Source organism: Eretmochelys imbricata, chromosome 3 (genome assembly GCF_965152235.1).
Source record: "Eretmochelys imbricata isolate rEreImb1 chromosome 3, rEreImb1.hap1, whole genome shotgun sequence".
NCBI classification, from domain to species: domain Eukaryota; kingdom Metazoa; phylum Chordata; order Testudines; family Cheloniidae; genus Eretmochelys; species Eretmochelys imbricata.
The window spans coordinates 176,668,889-176,686,896 of NC_135574.1; the positions used below are offsets into that span (position 1 = coordinate 176,668,889).

The 18,008-nt window shown below is 40.7% G+C and overlaps 1 protein-coding gene across 2 annotated transcripts in view; it reads left to right on the forward strand.

The window, feature by feature from the left end:
• Positions 1 to 18,008, forward strand: part of TTC7A (tetratricopeptide repeat domain 7A) — a 265,462-nt gene that overhangs the window by 109,261 nt on the left and 138,193 nt on the right. For both annotated transcript variants that reach the window (XM_077813878.1, XM_077813879.1), the window contains 3 exons: positions 6,581 to 6,698; positions 12,526 to 12,583; positions 17,108 to 17,180. In XM_077813878.1, coding sequence (XP_077670004.1) covers positions 6,581 to 6,698; positions 12,526 to 12,583; positions 17,108 to 17,180 — 249 coding nt within the window. The remainder of the gene's footprint in view (positions 1 to 6,580; positions 6,699 to 12,525; positions 12,584 to 17,107; positions 17,181 to 18,008) is intronic.

An 18,008-nucleotide genomic window follows, 5' to 3' on the forward strand; every position in this document is an offset into this window, starting at 1 on the left:
AATTATGCCTAAGATTTCCAAAGGAGTCCACACTGTCATTTGAAATATTTTAGGAGTCCGCAAATAAAAAAGGTTGAAAACCACTGATCTATTCGAGGAATGGAGATTGCGTCTTCGCTTTTAACTTAGTTTCCTTATTTCATATTTGCATTTTCAATAAATATTTCCTTGTGTTCACATGAACTGCTAAATATTAATTCTTCTGGTAATAACATATCATTTTAATTTAGTATATAACAGCTAAGTATCTTAAAATCAGACAACTTAAAAAATTCCGGGTGTATTAACTGAAATCGTTTCTGTTCATAAACAGAATGAAAATTCCTGGTCTTCTGGTACATTTCTGGCAGGCTTTGTTTCATTGCAAGAGACTTCTCTGGATATTAAGGAGATACTAAACTGCTGAGATCAGACAAGACTGAATACTAAGAAAATGCATTTAAATTAAGCCTTTAATGTTTGTCTCAGGAATGGTTCAATTCCAAACAAAACCTTCAAACCTTCTCCCCACCCCCAAATTTATAATCCGAGGTCCCAAAAGCAGGATCTTTCCAATAACAGTCTGCTATCTGGCTCTTAACCAGAGCTCACACTGTTGATTGTTGCTGACAGGATGTGCAGTCTATTCTGTACGCTAATGAGGCATATTCTGGGGCTTTCAAGGATTAGCCACAGCTCTATCTCTAACATTAGAAAGTTAGAAGTGTTCTCTGTCCACAATCTTGATCCCTTCTAAGGACAGTTAAGGAAACTGTATTTTAGAAGGAGTGCCTGGTGATTTTGGAAAATAACCAATAACAATGCCAACTCCTTTATGATTAGCAGCTGTCTTTTAGGTTCTGATTTTACCGGCACCTGTGTTTTACGTTTTCATTAGTCTCCAGTCTAGTCTCCAGTGATCAGTGGAACTACCAGTTAGCTTTGCAGCTGCGCAGCTTCTCCAAAATGGCAGAATGGTCTCTGTGCTAGGATAGGAAAGATGGACCTAAGTATTTGCCATCTTAGACCCTGAATCTGTGAGGTGCTGAGTGACCTCAATTCCCATTAACATCTGTAGTCTTTGAGGGTGCACAGCACTTGTAGAATTGGACACTTAAAATACAAAACATGGCTGGCCCAGTGGTCTAGAAGCAGTGCAACATGTTGGATCAAAATTTGGGTTCTGAACTTGAAGCCTTCTGGCCTTGGGGGAGTAGAATCTGGGGTGTGACAGTGTGCTTAGCCCAGGGGGAGGGCAAGAGTGCTTTGTTTTCCATATTTTTTTCATTTTAAGAGAGGAAGTAAAACTGCCCTGAGGTTTTCACAGAAAAGATTGCACAGCAAAAGCAGATGTTGACAGATATGGGAAACACGCCCACAAACGTTCATGAGCAGGCAGACTTGTGGTACAGCTGTTTGTAAATAGCCAAGAGGCCCAGCATTCTTGTTTGAAAACATGGGATTGGTACCTGCCCAGTGGCAAATATTAAAACAAGATAAAATGCGCTTTAATCTCCTATAATATCTGTCAGTCTGTGTCCTCTATCCAGTAAGGCCGTATCTACATTGGAAGAGGTTTTTTTGTATAAGCCAAAATATGAATTTAAACCAGTATAGTTACACTGTTATAACCTCTGGGTAGACACTTACCTTGTTATAAGACTATTTCCCCCCCCCCCTTTTTTTTTAAATTAGCTTAAATCATTAGGTTGCTAAACTGAAACAAAAAATCATTTTTCTATTGGAATACTAGTGTCCAAAAGGGAGATGGTTATTCCATCTATATACTTTCTTGTATAGACCAGGCCTAAGTCATAATGTCCCAAATGTTCTTCTCCTTCCCCCGCCTTTCTTTTTTCATGTTACAAACTTTGGACAGTGAAGAAGTGTTTCACGATTCAAAGCACAGATGGGCCTGAACCAGAACTCTGGTTCCAAACAATCTGGAACTTTGGGCAAATTGGCACCCATTTGTCTGTGGGCCCTTTAATTTCTGTTCTTCTTTTCAAAGAGAGATACTCTTCAGCTACCCTACCGGGCTAACCTGGGATTATGAACAGTCAGGGAACCCTGCATGGTCCAACCCTCATGCAGCAGGAGTGGTAAACTGTGTGCAGGGTGTTTGTATGCGGGAGTGGGATAAACAAAAATCAAGCAAATGGAAGGAGGCAAGAGAATTCTTCTCCTTGCCATCTCCTATTGAAAAGGCAAGACCTGAATTAGCATAGCTGTGACATTCTTCCAATCTGTGAGTTGTATTTTGAGGGGAAACCTTCTGATTAAAACAGGAACTTCCCTCAGTTGTTGTTTTGCAAATACAAACTTTCCTCTGAAGTGTTTGTATCTTTACTTGGGTAGGCGCAAGGAAGTTGGAACAGAAGAGAATCCTTTTCATTTTCCCCGACTTAAAGGGGAGGTGCATCACATTTATATTGCAGCAGAACTTCACTGAGCTGCGCTCAGTGTAAATGGCAAATCCAAACTGAAAATGGAGTGTGAGGTTTGCATTCTACGAATGTGATTCTGCCACTGTGCTGAGTACAGGGCAGAGGAGTACAGGATGCCTTGGTCTTAATGGCTATTGCAAGAGCACTAGCTAACTTCCTCACATCTCTGCTGGCAGCCAGTAACACCCTAAAGCAGGTCTAGGTACTCTCAATGGTGCCATTGCTCCACGCATGTGCAAATCCACATATCTCACATCTACACTGAGAGTCCTCTCCCATCCCTACCAATTAGTGTAGACTATAATAATTAATAATGCATAGCTCTTACGTAGCACTTATCACCTGTGGATCTCAAAGGTCTTTATTTACAAAGGAAGTAAGCACTGTGGAGTCAGGTTTTGCACTGTGGAGTCAGGTTTTGCACCTGGGTTTGAGTCATTAGTGGTGGGTGGTAGAGGAAGTCCACCTTGCCCTCACCCAGCAGCAATGGCTCCTGCTCTGCAGGGCTGGGCCCTGCTCCCCATTCCAGGTGTTTCAGCCTGGCACCATAGCCATTCAGGTTTAGCCTGGCCACCCCTCTGTCATGATGGACAGGTGGCCAGGCCAGATGTGAATGCCATGTTGCAGCACCCAGAGTGAAGAGCCAGCCCAGCCCTATGGAACAAGGTTGAGTGCAGAGCGGGGTCTGCCTCAAGGTCTGTGGGGAAATTTATGCTGTACACCACGTTTTGTCAATTGTATAATATCTTTGAAAAGGCACATACATACATGTAAAGACCACTTTGGGTGAGGGGGTAGGGAGTGAACCTAACAGGTAATGATCAAGTGATCTCTCTCCTGCCATTCATTTCTACCCTCTGACAAACAGAGGCTAGGGACACCATTCCTTACCCATCCTGGCTAATAGCCATTTATGGACTTAACCTCCATGAACCTCCAGGGCCGGTTTTGTTCAATATCTTCATAAATGATCTGGAGGATGGTGTGGATTGCACCCTCAGCAAGTTTGCAGATGACACTAAACTGGGAGGAGAGGTAGATACGCTGGAGGGTAGGGATAGGATACAGAGGGCCCTAGACAAATTAGAGGATTGGGCCAAAAGAAATCTGATGAGGTTCAACAAGGACAAGTGCAGAGTCCTACACTTAGGATGGAAGAATCCCATGCACCGCTACAGACTAGGGACCGAATGGCTCGGCAACAGTTCTGCAGAAAAGGACCTAGGGGTTATAGTGGACGAGAAGCTGGATATGAGTCAACGGTGTGCCCTTGTTGCCAAGAAGGCCAATGGCATTTTGGGATGTATAAGTAGGGGCATTGCCAGCAGATCGAGGGACGTGATCGTTCCCCTCTATTTGACATTGGTGAGGCCTCATCTGGAGTACTGTGTCCAGTTTTGGGCCCCATACTACAAGAAGGATGTGGAAAAATTGGAGAGTCCAGCGGAGGGGAACAAAAATGATTAGGGGACTGGAACACATGACTTATGAGGAGAGGCTGAGGGAACTGGGATTGTTTAGTCTGCGGAAGAGAAGAATGAGGGGGGATTTGATAGCTGCTTTCATGTACCTGAAAGGGGGTTCCAAAGAGGATGGCTCTAGACTGTTCTCAGTGGTAGCAGATGACAGAATGAAGAGCAATGGTCTCAAGTTGCAGTGGGGGAGGTTTAGGTTGGATATTAGGAAAAACTTTTTCACTAGGAGTGTGGTGAAACACTGGAATGCGTTACCTAGGGAGGTGGTGGAATCTCCTTCCTTAGATATTTTTAAGGTCAGGCTTGACAAAGCCCTGGCTGGGATGATTTAGTTGGGGATTGGCCCTGCTTTGAGCAGGGGGTTGGACTAGATGACCTCCTGAGGTTCCTTCCAACCCTGATATTCTATGATTCTATCTAGTTCTGGAGGTAAGTATTATTAACCTGATTAGAATAGTTAGGTACCGCTGTAGTTACACAACAGTAAAGTGAAGCTGAAGAATGCCTTGTATGTGTTATAATTGAAATAGTGACTTAAGACCAAATTTTCAATCACACACAGTCACTATTTCAGGTTGTGATACAGTTCTTGGAGGGCCAGTAGATAGTGCACCCAGTATCCAATCTTGCCTCCCAGCAGGAAGGCCTTTCAGTACAGCTCCTCACCTATGTGTGGCCTTTGCTTCCCCTCAGGTTTTAAGTGTCCTTGCCCTCTTTTTATCAGAAGGGGAATGGGGGGGAATGAGGCTTATGTCCCTCCTGCAGCAAGAGCAGTTGGTAGGAGAGCCCAGGCCTTCCCATTCCACCGGGCTTTGACCTAGGGTCATATGAGAGTCACTCAGTGTCCAGCATGAGTTATCCCTCCCAGGTCACTTCCTGCCATCCGTCTCACTCTATGGATCCAAGTCCAATGTAACATAACTAAACCTTCAGCCCCAACAGGCTCAGCTTGCAGTCCTATTCCTCACAGAGGGAGCTTTTTCAGCACCCTTGGTCAGGCGCCATCAGGTAGGTCTGTCTTCCTCTCCAGCCTCCCACTTCTGAGCTGGGTTGCTCCCTTTTAACTTTCCTCTCCAGCTGGATCATGCACTGCAGGTCTGGGGCTACCTGGGTATAGTATTATCCTTTAACCCTTTCGGGCCTGGTGGGGGGTTTGTACACCCCATTACACAAGAGCTCAGCTCCCAGTGACACAGACAGATTTTCAGATGACCTGAGTGTGACATACTGTACCTTGGGGGAGCGTCTTGTAACCCCCATATTCCTCATCTGTATATAATTGTGATATTGCGTATAAAGCATGCTATGTGAGGTATCGGGGGAAAGGTTATGATCTGCTGAAAGACATTGTTCTATCTAAATATATGTATCATCAATGCATATGAAATTATAAGAATTGTGTTATATGATTTTCTCTAAAATATGCTGTGGGTTTGGGAGGCGCCCAGATACTAGCTCTACAGAGACAATGACAAGGGAGGTAACCAACACCCAGGTGAGTGCTGTTGTACAGACATCACGAGCCATTGTCCAGCAAGGGAGCTACAATGCAATGACCCACCTGCATAAGGCCACACCAGGGGAATTACTCAACCTTTCCTGGGGACTCAGCACTGCCCTCCAGACATGCCTGGACTTGTGTTCTCCAAGCACATGGACTAAGGGTATAAAACAGAACACAGGGGCCACATGTTGGGCCTTTCTCCTGCCCCCACCTACGCTGCAAGCAACAAAGACACTCAGAGAAGAAGACTGTAGAATTCAACATAAGAGACTGGCCCAGGTTTAAGGGACAAACCTGTATATTAAGGACTGCAGTATCCAGTGGGATTAGAAAAAGTGCTTAATCTAGATTTTTCCCAGTCTAATAGAGTTGAGAGTTTAGACTGTGTGCATTTTGTTTTATTTTATATTATTTTATTTTATTTTGGTAACTCTGACTTTTTGCCTATCACTTATAATCACTTAAAATCTATCTTTTGTAGTCAATAAATTCGTTTTACTGTTTATCTTTGCCCGTGAGTTTGCCTGAAGTGTGTGGTAAATTTGTTCAGGTTTGCAAATGTTGGTGTATATCCATATTTCATTGATGAAGTGGTGAACCAATTAATAAATTTGCAGTGTTCGTCTTGAGCAGTGCAAGACGGTATATTTCTGAGGTACAGTGCTGGGAGCTGGGGGTATTTGGCTGGTGCCTTTCTCTGTGTGATTCATGAGTGGCTCTGGGAGCATTCGTGCAATCTAGCTGGACATGGGGCTCCACAAGCTGTTGCGCCGAGTTATAACAGCGCCTGGAGGGGTTTGCTGCTTGTCACTAGCAAGGCATCGTGAGAGACAGCGCAGGTTGGAGGGTTAAGGGAGATCAGTGGTCCCACAGATCCAGACCGCACCACTCTTCTGAAATTTGACCACTTATTTATGGCCTTACTGGGAACAGAGCTGTTCTGAACATTTGACTTATTTGTGGGTGCTGGGCTCTGTGGATAAGCTGACCCTATATCTCCTGCTTACTATTAATCTGTATAAAATTGTGCTCAATTGTGATTATAGAGACTCCTTACACTAACAGCTCTCTGGTCGTTTGTAACAGCACACAAGGTCATTGTTACTGTGTAATCTTTTTGGAGTGGGCATGACACAAGTAATTTGATTTTTTTTCATCCTATCTTTTCCCTACAGCTGGTGGAAGGGGAACGTTTTGCCAAGATGGTGATAGACCTAGGAGAGGATGCTGGAGAGTTCCTAGCTAAGGGGTATCTTGCCTTGGGTCTGACATACAGTCTTCAAGCTACTGATGGTAAAGTATCTGACTTATCAAATATTATGCATAAAGCAGCTATTCTGAGTCTTCAGTGTAAGCAATGTATTAAAGACATTGTTGAAACCTTGGCTGATCATGGAAAATAATCAGACTCCTAAACTACTGGGGAATATTCACTTGCTTTCTGAACATCATCTGCTTTGGTAGGCTACATGGAATTTTTATGCTGAAGTACAAAAACAAACTATGCTCAGATTTCCTACTCATTTGGGGAGAAGGTTCATTTGCCATGGCCAACAAGTGTTGGGGTGTTTGAATTAAACATTTGTAATAATTTTTTCAAGAGTTCATTTATTTATATAATGAAGCCTGACTTTCCATCTATTTTCACATTCATAAGTCACAAAGAGAAACAAGAACTCCTGAGTTCAACTCCTGGCTTAACACTGATTCCCTCTGTGGATTTGAGCAAGTCATTTAACCTCTCTGTGCCTCTGTTTCTCTATCATTAAAATAATACTTTTCTACCCCTCTGAGGCACGATGAAAGTGAACTAGGTAATGTTTGTACAGCGCTTTGAACAGGAAAAGAGTTGTGCAAGCACCAAGCATTAGGTTTTAATTCTCAGTAGGCTCTGGAAGCTTGGCACATGGAGGCGTGACGTGCTCTAACACCCATTGCATGGAGTGCAGGAAAGGCTTTTAGTTCTGTTTTTCATCAGGCTCACATCTAGGAGCAGCTTTTAATTTACTCTCGGACTCCAATACAAATGTTCCAACACGAACCTGCTTGAGTAGTTGCTGAATCAGCAGGCATTCTGATGAACCTGGCTATGCCCATTAGTACACCATCACCCACTTTTGCTTAGGTTCAGGCCCATTTGTGTATTGTCTCTGTGGGCAGTAGTTCAGATCACAGAAAGGCTCTACTCTTTCCTGCTGTCAAAGAGGGTGGTACTGCTGCACGCTTCCCCACAGCAGAGCAACTTGATCAAATATATTTGTGCTCTTTCGTAGTAGACGTCACTGAGTTTCTCTAAACATCCATATCTGATCCAGTGGGCAGCTACTCTGAGAAGTGCCTCTCCAAAGTGGTTGTTAATATATAACACAGTTCCTTCTCTGTTTCACTGCCCCAAAGCAGTTGCTCCTGAAAACAACTTGAACTTTCTATTATTTGCTAAAGTCCTTTAAAACATTTAAGTCCTACATAATGGCCTACTTCCTCAAGGCATCGTGCCCAGATTTTGTTTAATTGTCTCTACAATTATACAATGTCTCAGAGTCTATTTTCAGATGGACTTTTTAAATATGTTAATAAATAAATAGTAAAATGATTATCCTCCGTAATGAAACTTTATTAAAGGGTTTCTGATAAATGAAGTTGTAGTGGAGTCTGTTGGACTCCACTGTAATGATCAAAGTATTTAAGGAGCTTTAGTGTGAGTTTTAATGCTTTCTCTTCTGGAACGGTCTTCTCTGAGTTTTCAAGCGGTTAACAGGGTTCAGGAATGTTCTGACCTACAGCAATCTCATTTATTAAAAAAACACTTAACCTTCACTACAGCAGCTCTGCACTTGTGTCCAATTTAGCCTCTGAATTTCATCTTGAAATAGCGGAGTTTTTGCCTTTCAGACCTCATGCTTTTAGTGTTAAACTAGGCAGGGCCAACTGTTTAGTGGAGGTGCCTGTCAAATTCTTTAAGACAAACTAGAGACTGTGCTTCCCTCTTTGAGATTATCTTCTTTTAATAAAATGGATTAAATCCCTTTAAAACATACTTGTTTCCAAATACATGAATATCTGACATTTTATCCCCAAAACCCAAATCTGTACTGAAGGAGAATTTTTTTTTATAAAGAATAAAATATTTATCATAGAGATTATGTAGAAGTTGAAAGGGATGAAAGGAGGAGAATCAACCCCCAATATAAGCCCTGTGTTTCACATTGTGAAAGATTAAGTGTGTGTGTTTTCGTGTGTACAAACACATTCACAATGTCAAATACGATCACACAAATATCTGTGTATATATGTTAACTTCCATAACTTTCCGTTGAAATTGACTTCTGATTGGTACAGCGCACTCAGTGCTAATTCATAAATTGTTTCAAAGCCACGTAACAACTTTTGTTAGAAAGTTCAAGGTAGAATGTAAGACATTTTCTGACTAAGATTAGGCTTTCTCTTTTTAATCCGTACTTTATCAATATTTAGCAGTATCCACTAAGACAGAGCCATAGAACATTCAAAACTAAACCTTTTGCTTTGTGACACTTTCTGGCATAACTGTTTCTTTGCAGGAGTGGGATGAGAGAATCATTTTGAATATCATTAAAACATTTTCTGGTCTTTTTTGAAAAATCTTTTAAAAAGTCCCTTTATATCTGAGCTACCCTCTTGATAAGACAAGATTGCTCACCACACAATCTGTGTAGTATTATGTGGCTCCCTTGTTCTCATAAGGGATCTGCTTACGTGTTGTTGAACTAAATCTCACTGAAGCAGCTGACGGATGTGGTGTACTCAGCAGAGGAGGCCTTCATTTTTCCTTCATTCTCAGGAACACAGATCTTTCATTGCTCCAGCACATCTGTTTCTTCACTAGGCTGTTTTTTTATGGCTAAAATCTGTTGTGATAGGTTGGATCATTTTTAACAGTGTATCTTTTTTTTTTCCCTTGCTGTTCCAGTTGTGTCACTGTCCGTAGTGCCCACTTTGTCTTCCTTGGGTATCACACAATGTCGCAAATCAGGAATGGAGGTGACAGTGTTTCTCTAGCTAGCCATAAGAACTGAATACAGTTAGTATATTCAGGGCACAAGCTAATATTAGAAAGCTGTAGGCATTGTTTATTAGTGAACCACTCCTAATTTCCTCATCTGTAGATCAATAATCAAACCACATTCTTTCATATTTGATATATGATAAGAATTTGGGCTGCAGCATAAATTGCCCTGAACTAAGGCCCAAGGAGCTTATATCCCATTTTCTAAAGTGACTTTGCTCCAGATTTTCAAAAATATTTAGATGCCAGAACACCTTTTGAAAATCTAGCATTTAGGAGCCTAAATCCCACTGATTTTCAGAATTCTTAAGGTCCAGATTCTCAGAAGTATTAAGGCACCTAACTTTCCTTGAAACCATGTGGCTTAATTAAATCAAGCTCCATTTCCACGGAGACTGTGGTAGTTGTATTATCCGTTTGTAATCTGTCAAGTCTCTTCAAAACCATCTTCAATAGTTTTTGGAAGTTTAGTCGCTTTTTATAAAGTCTGTTGAATAAAGTGCATCGTATGTTTTGATCAAAAGTCCTCATTGTCAGCACATGTCTCAGCATGCTTATGGTAGTTGGATGCAAATGCAGAGACATAGGGCCAGATTTCCAGCTTGCATGAATCAGCATAATTACACTGAAGCCAATGGAGCAACACCAATTTGCAACAGCTGAAGAGCAGAACCATAATCTTCAAGAGTTCCACTACGTATCACTGGATACCTGACATCAGTCCTTCTTTCTCAGTTAGCTAAATGTGAGGTTGATACTTATGGAAGACTTTCTGAACTCCCCCAATATATTTTAGGTATTATACTACTTTTTAAATGAGGTACAAATAGTGTGCTGAACAGCCAGAAATCAGAAGTTTAGGGTGATTCCACCTGATAAATTCTCTAGAGTTTTTCATTTTATTTTCATTGTTTGAACAAATAGCAAAATTCCTCCTTGTCACACTTTTCTCTGCCTTCTCGGATTAACATGTATAGCAACTTGGACGCAATATTTGGTAGTTTTTCTAAGGGACGTATAATCAGTAGCATTAAGTAAGAAGACTTCTTTTTCCTGGGTAGATGCTTGTAGCCATTATGAGATCATTTTTCATGTTTCACCAGCCATTTTGCATTAATGTCCATGTTGAGTTTTTAAATTTTTTCTCTGTTTTTTTTTTTTTTCTGTCTTTACTTACATTAGTTTCAGTCTGTCTGGAGTGGGCTATCCAGGGTGAAGTGCTCCAGTCATTTCTTTAAACTGTTCCTTTTGTGTTTTATTTTTACTAACCCATGTGGTTAGTAAAAATAAAAAAAAGAAGCTGGCTTCAATTTTCTTATCACGTCTCTGCCTTTCAAGATGTTTTATGGCATAATCACTGGTTGATCTTTCTGTAATTTTTTGGGTGATGAAGACTGACTGATACTGCTCCAGATTGAAATGGATGTTAAAAAGAACTTAAATTATCATTGCAGCTATATTTTGCTAACCATGTTGGCATAGAAAATGTCTGACTTTGCAGTATTAGCGAACTTACTGGTGTTCTGCTTTTCATTCAATGGCATGTTTGATCTTGGAGAATCTGAAGAAAATGTTTATCTGCATTTTTATGAGCATGAATCCTCTGTTTTTCTACTTAACTCTTGAGAGTGCTTGTACTTTACTTGACTTTCAAAGAATAATGTGTTTTCCTTGCATTATGTCATTTGTTCCTGTCACTTCTATCAACTTGAGGCATGCTGAGTCAGATAAACTCATATATTGATATTTGGTCTTCACTAAAAACTAATCACCTCTTTGCAGTATTAATCAGCAGCATGTAGAATAAGAAATAACCTCCTTGTGAACTCTGAAGACTGAAAGGCAATATGAGCTAGCCTGCTTAACACAGTACAATGCTATCAGATGCCCAGCCCACTTGGCAGATGTTTTTAGGTTCTAGAAAACCAAGCCTCCGTAACAATTTGAATACCCTTCTATTCAGTATCCAATAACAATGAATTACATCCATAAGCTGTACCCTTCTCTCCAATCTTCTATCCATTCCCACTGCCCTCTAGTCTAGGGCCCTACGAAGCTCCTTACATTTATCATTTCCTAACTGGCATAACAAGAATCTTGAACACTTCCATTTTACCTTTTTTAGAATTACTTTACAGATAGAAATTAGAGCCCAATGAGTCAGATCCTTATCTGTGCTGAAAGAAAAGGAGTACTAGTGGCACCTTAGAGACTAACCTATTTATTTGAGCATAAGCTTTCGTGAGCTACAGTTTACTTCATCGGATGCATTCAGTGGAAAAAATGAAAAAATATTTTCCACTGAATGCATCCAATGAAGTGAGCTGTAGCTCACGGAAGCTTATGCTCAAATAAATTGGTTAGTCTCTAAGGTGCCACTAGTACTCCTTTTCTTTTTGCAAATACAGACTAACACGGCTGCTACTGTGAAACCTGTTATCTGTGCTGAGTTCACACTTGGTACGGCTGAAGGGAGAGTACAGGAGGCAACTGGGGACAAAAACCATGCTTAGCATAACTTGTAGCGGCCTAAGGACTTGCAGTAAGCACAGAAAGACTGCTGCACTGGCTGAGAATCTGGCAGAGCACCATGAGCTCTACCCCTGACATTCCCCCTCTTCAGCCTGGCACACTCCCTGTGTGAAGTGGATCGAAGGTGGTGGAGAGCTGGGTATACCTCAGTCAGGGCATTACCTAGTTAGCTGCCCTATTAGGGTAGCTTTCTAGGGGCTTTGGGCACTGTTAGCACAAAGCAGCTAGGGCCAAAAGTCTGGCTCTGATGTTTCTAGTTTAAAAAAGCCCTTAAATTATGTGTGTTATGTTAATGAAAACATTTCAGAGTCACAGAGAAGCCTTTTTTTTAAATGTGAGGAAGGGGAAATTCCTTGAAAAACCCAACAGATATTTTTAAAAATGTGGTTTTGTTGTCATTTTTCTCCAAAAACAAAACTGGGTTTGTCACACCTTTACATACAAGTTCTAATATCCTTCTGCTATTGTATGCTAACATTTTAAAATGTATTGCAAGTTTTCTCTGTCTAACTGTTAAATAACCATATGTGTCTTGTCCTGCAGCTACCCTGAAATGCTCTCAAGACAAATTGCACAAGAAAGCCCTTCAAACTTTGGAGAGGTGAGAAAGAGCCTGACTAGCTGCTGTTTGCTTTTGCTTTTTGGATGAATCCAAAATAGTTCTTTAGTTCTTTTGAAAATATATATATGCTCTGCAAAAAGCTTCAACATCTCAGTTTTTAATATAGTACATAAGAATGGGCATATTGGGTCAGACCAGTGGTCCATCTAGCCCAATATCCTGTCTTCCAACAGTGTTCAGTGCTGGGTACTCAGATGGAATGAACAAAATGGGACAATTATCAAGTGATCCATCCACTGTGGTCCAGTCCCAGCTTCCTACCATCAGGGGTTTAGGGACACTCAGAGCATGAGGTTGCGTCCCCAACCATCTTGACTATTAGCCATTGATGGAGATATCCTCCATGAACTTATCTAGTTCTTTTTTGAACCCAGTTATACTTTTCACCTTTACAACATCCCTTGGCAATGAATTCCACAGGTTTACTGTACATTACGTGAAGAAGTACTTCCTTATGTTTGTTTTAAAGCTGCTCCCTATTAATTGAATTTGGTGACCCTTGGTTCTTGTGTTATTTGAAGGGGTAAACAGCACTTCCCAATTCACTTTCTCCGCACCATTCATTTTACAGACTTCTATCATATCCCTGCTTAGTCGTCTCTTTTCTAAGCAGAACAGTGCCAGTCTTTTTAATTTCGTCTTACATGGAAGCTGTTCCATTCCCCTAATCATTTTTGTTTCCCTTCTCTGTACATTTTAATCTTTTTTGAGATGGGGCAACCAGAACTGTACACAGTATTCCAGGTGTGGTTGTGCCATGGATTTATAAAGTGGCATTTTGATATTTTCTGTCTTATTATCTATCCCTTTCCTTATGGTTCCTAACATCCTGTTAGCTTTTTTGGCTGCCACTGCACATTGAGCAGATGTTTTCAGAGAACTATCCACAATGACTCCAAGATCTCCTTCTTGAGTGGTAACCGCTAATTTAGACCCTATCAATTTATGCATATCGTGGGATTATGTTTTCCACTGTGCATTACTTGCACTTATTAACATTGAATTTCATCTTCCATTTTGTCACCCATTTGTGAGATCCATTTGTAACTCTTTCCAGGCAGATTTGGACTTAACTATCCTGACTAATTTTGTATCATCTGCAAATTTTGCCATCTCACTGTCCACCACCATTTCCAAATCATTATAAATATATTAAACGGTACAGATCCCGGTACAGATCCCAGTACAGATCCTTGGGACACTCCACTATTTACCTCTCTCCATTGTGAAAGTTGACCATTTATTTCTAACCTTTGTTTCCTATCTTTTAACCAGTTACCAATCCATGAGAGGACCTTCCCTCTTATCCCATGACAACTTACTTTGCTTAAGAGCCTTTGATGAGGGACCTCATCAAAGTCTTTGAGTGTCCAGGTACACTGTATCAGCCTTGTCCGCATGCTTGCTAACACCCTGAAAGAATGTGAGTAGATTGGTTAGGCATGATTTCCTTTACAAAAGCTGTGTTGACTCTTCCACAGCTTATCGTGTTCATCTGTGTTTGCTAATTCTGCTGTTTGCTACAGTTTCAAATGATTTGCCTGATTCTGAAGTTAGGCTTATGGACCTGTAATTGCCTGCTCAGAGGTGGGACAGCACACTAAATGAACACACACGCAACCAACATCTTACCACACCAGGATCACCCCTTGAGCCTTTTTTACATTCGCTGTTCTTCAGTCATCTGGTACAGAGGCTGATTTAAGTGACAGGTTACATACCACAATTAGTGTTTCTGCAATTTCGTACTTGAGGTCTTTCTGCTGACTTATTCATATTTAATTTATCAATCTGTTCCGAAACTTCCTCTGTTAAAACCTCCATCTGGGACAGTTCCTCAGATTTGTCAACTAAAAAAAAATGGCTCAGGTGTGGGAATCTCCCTCACATTCTTGGCAGTGAAGACAGATGCAAAGAATTCACTTAGCTTCTCCACAACAGCCATGTCTTCTTTAAATGCTCCTTTAACATTTTGATTGTCTAATGACCTCACCGATAGTTTGGCAGACTTCCTGCTTCTGATGTACTTAAAAATCTTTTTGATCCCAGCAATAGTCTTTCCAAATCACTCCTACAATAGCAAGAATGCAGCAGATCATTTGGCTAAATTTAAAAGCTAACTTTTATGAGGTATCACTTTTTTCTTAAATTACAAAACAAGACAAAAATTGAGTTTTAAATCTATTATGAAAAGTTAACGGTAAGAATGACCTTGTGAGGTTCCAAGTTTAATGTATCTCAAGTTTATAAGGAAAAAGTTTTTTTCCTAATTGCTAATCTCACAAACTCCTGTCTATCTTAGCTCTTTTAAGGTATGTGTCATCAGGGCTTCTAAACTCAACACAGGATCTTTAAGTCAGACTGAATTCTTTTCTTGCACATCATCCTCTATAATAGAGATTCTGCAGATCAAAAATCTGTCCTCAGTTACACCTGGACAATTGCTTTGTATTCAGGGAGTTTGTGCAGATATACTGATTGACTCTGTAATTGTATCTTAGTTAACAGTTCTGTTGATGTTACACAAGAAGGAATAGAATCCGGCTCACTGTCATCCGTGCTGGCTTTGCAGCAGTAACAGTATATAGTAGTAAAAACTTATTTTTGTCACTAAAGTCAACAGATGTGACTCTGGATACTCACCACGTGGTAATCTGAAGAGCAAGAAAGTGCAACTTTTACTAAGTCTCTTTTCTTTTAAGTAACACATACCTGGACTCATCTAGTAACTCCATGACCGTGCTATTTCCATGTAATTGCTGTGCTGCCTTGCTTTTTAACTGTATTTATTTTTATTCTTTGACCTTTCCCACTAACTGCGACTTGTTTTCCTGGTGTCTTAACTCTAGCTAGGAAACTGATAAGTCTTTAGACAAACATCAGATACTCATAGTTCAGCCAAGCGGGGTCATTGAAAGAGTCAGCCAGCTAATACCCTGTGTCTCAGTGAGTACATGTTTATCAGTTCCAAAGTACATGTAGATTCTCAGCCCATGATTTAGGATCCTGAAGCCATCCTTAAACATGGGTCTCTCAGCTGGAAGCCTAATTCATCAGTTTGATTTTTTTTTAATGCCCTTTAAGGGGATGCTGAGCAACAAAATAGAAGCTCTTCTTTCTTTCCCAAGCCATTGTCAGTCAGTGTTCACATATGCCCCTGTGAACTTTTCCCCTTTTTTAGCCCTTCCATCTATTGTTGAAGATTTTATAACTACATAAAAAAAAACAGGCAGCCCATCCTACCCCAGTAGTCAGGATCAGGGTTGGATTTGGTCTTTGGTAAAAGGATCAGTATGTTGCTTATACACAGTGCAACATGATATATCCAATGTCAAATCCTAATCAGATGAATAATATCTTTGGTGTGGATCATGTTGGCCACAGGTTCAGAGAGAAGTTCTAAACAAGCAGAGATAAAGGGCTCTCTTTGTCCAAGTTAAACTAATTGATTCTAGAGCCATTAATTAAAATCATCAATGCAATTGCTTTTTTCTCATAAGCTATGGCTATAGCTTTGTGGTAACTGATATTGAAATAGTATGTGGTTTTTGTTTCCTGCAGTAACTCTTAAATCTTAGTGAATGAATAGTTTGGCAGTGCTTAGCTGCCATGCTTGTCAGTCTTTCATTCCTCCCTCATACACTCTTCAGCTGAACTTGCTTATGGTAGGGCAATACAAGTGCAGAGTTCTCTCTTTGTTGGCACACAGCCCAAAGAGTTAGAAAGAGTGTGGTATGATCAGACTTACCTGTTGTGTAAAGGTATTACTGCAAAAGAGCATGAGGAGATGAACTAGCTGGGTCGGCTGCACTGGAGTCCGTAACAATTTTAAGAGTGTTATCTGAGTGACTCTTCAGAAATCCTGAAAGGAAACCCAAATGATGGGATTCTGATCTTGGGGCCTCTTAGGCTCCTGAAATACAAAAAGTGGTAAAAATACCAGCAGTGAATGCTTTTTATTTTCAGTATTAACCCCTCTCTGTTTGTAGAAATCTCATTAAAACATCCAGGAAGGGAGAAAGGGAGCTGCTGCTGTGTTTTAGTGTCCGTAATAGAAGGCAGTTAGAGTGTTACTTCAGTTGGCCTAAATCGCTTAAAACAGTGTCACAAAGGATGCAGGTCATGAATTAGAAGCTGCCGATTTGCACAGCCCTCTTCTCCATCATAGTCAGATCGCTAAAGGCTCTGCCATAACTCATTCATCGCACACTCTCAGAATGGTGTTCTGCGAGTGTGTGAAGCTTAGCATCTGGCTGTATAAAATCCTGACGCGTGGTGTTTTTGTTGCTGTTCCTGCTTGCTGGTTTCATGAGCTTGGCACAGCTGGCAGAGCACTCACTTCTCTGTCTGGTTACTATCTGCTCTGCACTTGTGGGAGTAGAATTCTTCTTGGAATATGGTTTTATATATAAGTAATTTGTGGCTTCCTTCTGGCAGAGAAGATTATGAAAAGTACAATATGACACTCACTTCCCTTTTCTTATTGTTCATTTGTTTTTACAGAGCACATCAGTTGGCCCCTGAAGACCACCAAATCATCCTCTACGTCTCGTTGCAGCTGGCTCTTGTCAGACAGGTATGTGCAATGACTGACAATTTCAGTACAGTCAGCCATTGAGTCACTAGAAGCTGGTGGAGTGACTCAACAGAATTAAACCAAACCCAATCAGAGTCATCGTTGTTTGTTTTTTTTTTCTTATTGAACAAGGTTGATACCAGGAAATCAAAATAAGTTCACATAAATGTAAGCAGAAACTCCCCAGCTTGGGGCTCATTGCAATCCTGTTACCAAGCATGGTTATTCAAAGTCATTCATCCAGCTTTGTATCCCAAGGAGTGCCCTATCGGTCCTGCTTTAAGTATCTGGGAAGGGAAGAGCGAAGGTGAACTACAGGTATTTAATTCTTGTTCCTCAAGAACCAGGAAGTACCCTGCCCCCTGTCGTAGTCCCCTCCTACCCAAACGCTGTCTTGTTCCTGGTAAGCTACTATATCGCACCAATTCTCAGGTTATCCATATTAAGGACTTGCTTATTCCATAATTCAGCATCTTTAGTGAAAATTTCTGTGAGCTCTGGAAACCTCCGGGCAATAGGATTATTTGGCAGTCAAATGTTACTGCAGGTCTCAGCTCAAGAAAATGATGCCGTGTTAAAGAAAACGCTTGTCTTTTTTCTTTTCAAAGCCAATACCTTATTTAAATAAAAGTCCTGTTTATTAAGAACCCTCTTAGATAGATTTGAAAATTTGATCATCTTATTTTCCTTCCTTAGCAGGCTTTCTGCTCACTGCAGATTTCTTTCCCTAGTCTATACCGCAGAGTCAAACAGTCAGATACTGCTTACTTTCCCAAGCTAATTAGGTGAGCTGTTTGTTCATTAGGTTAAACTAATTGGTGCAAGTGT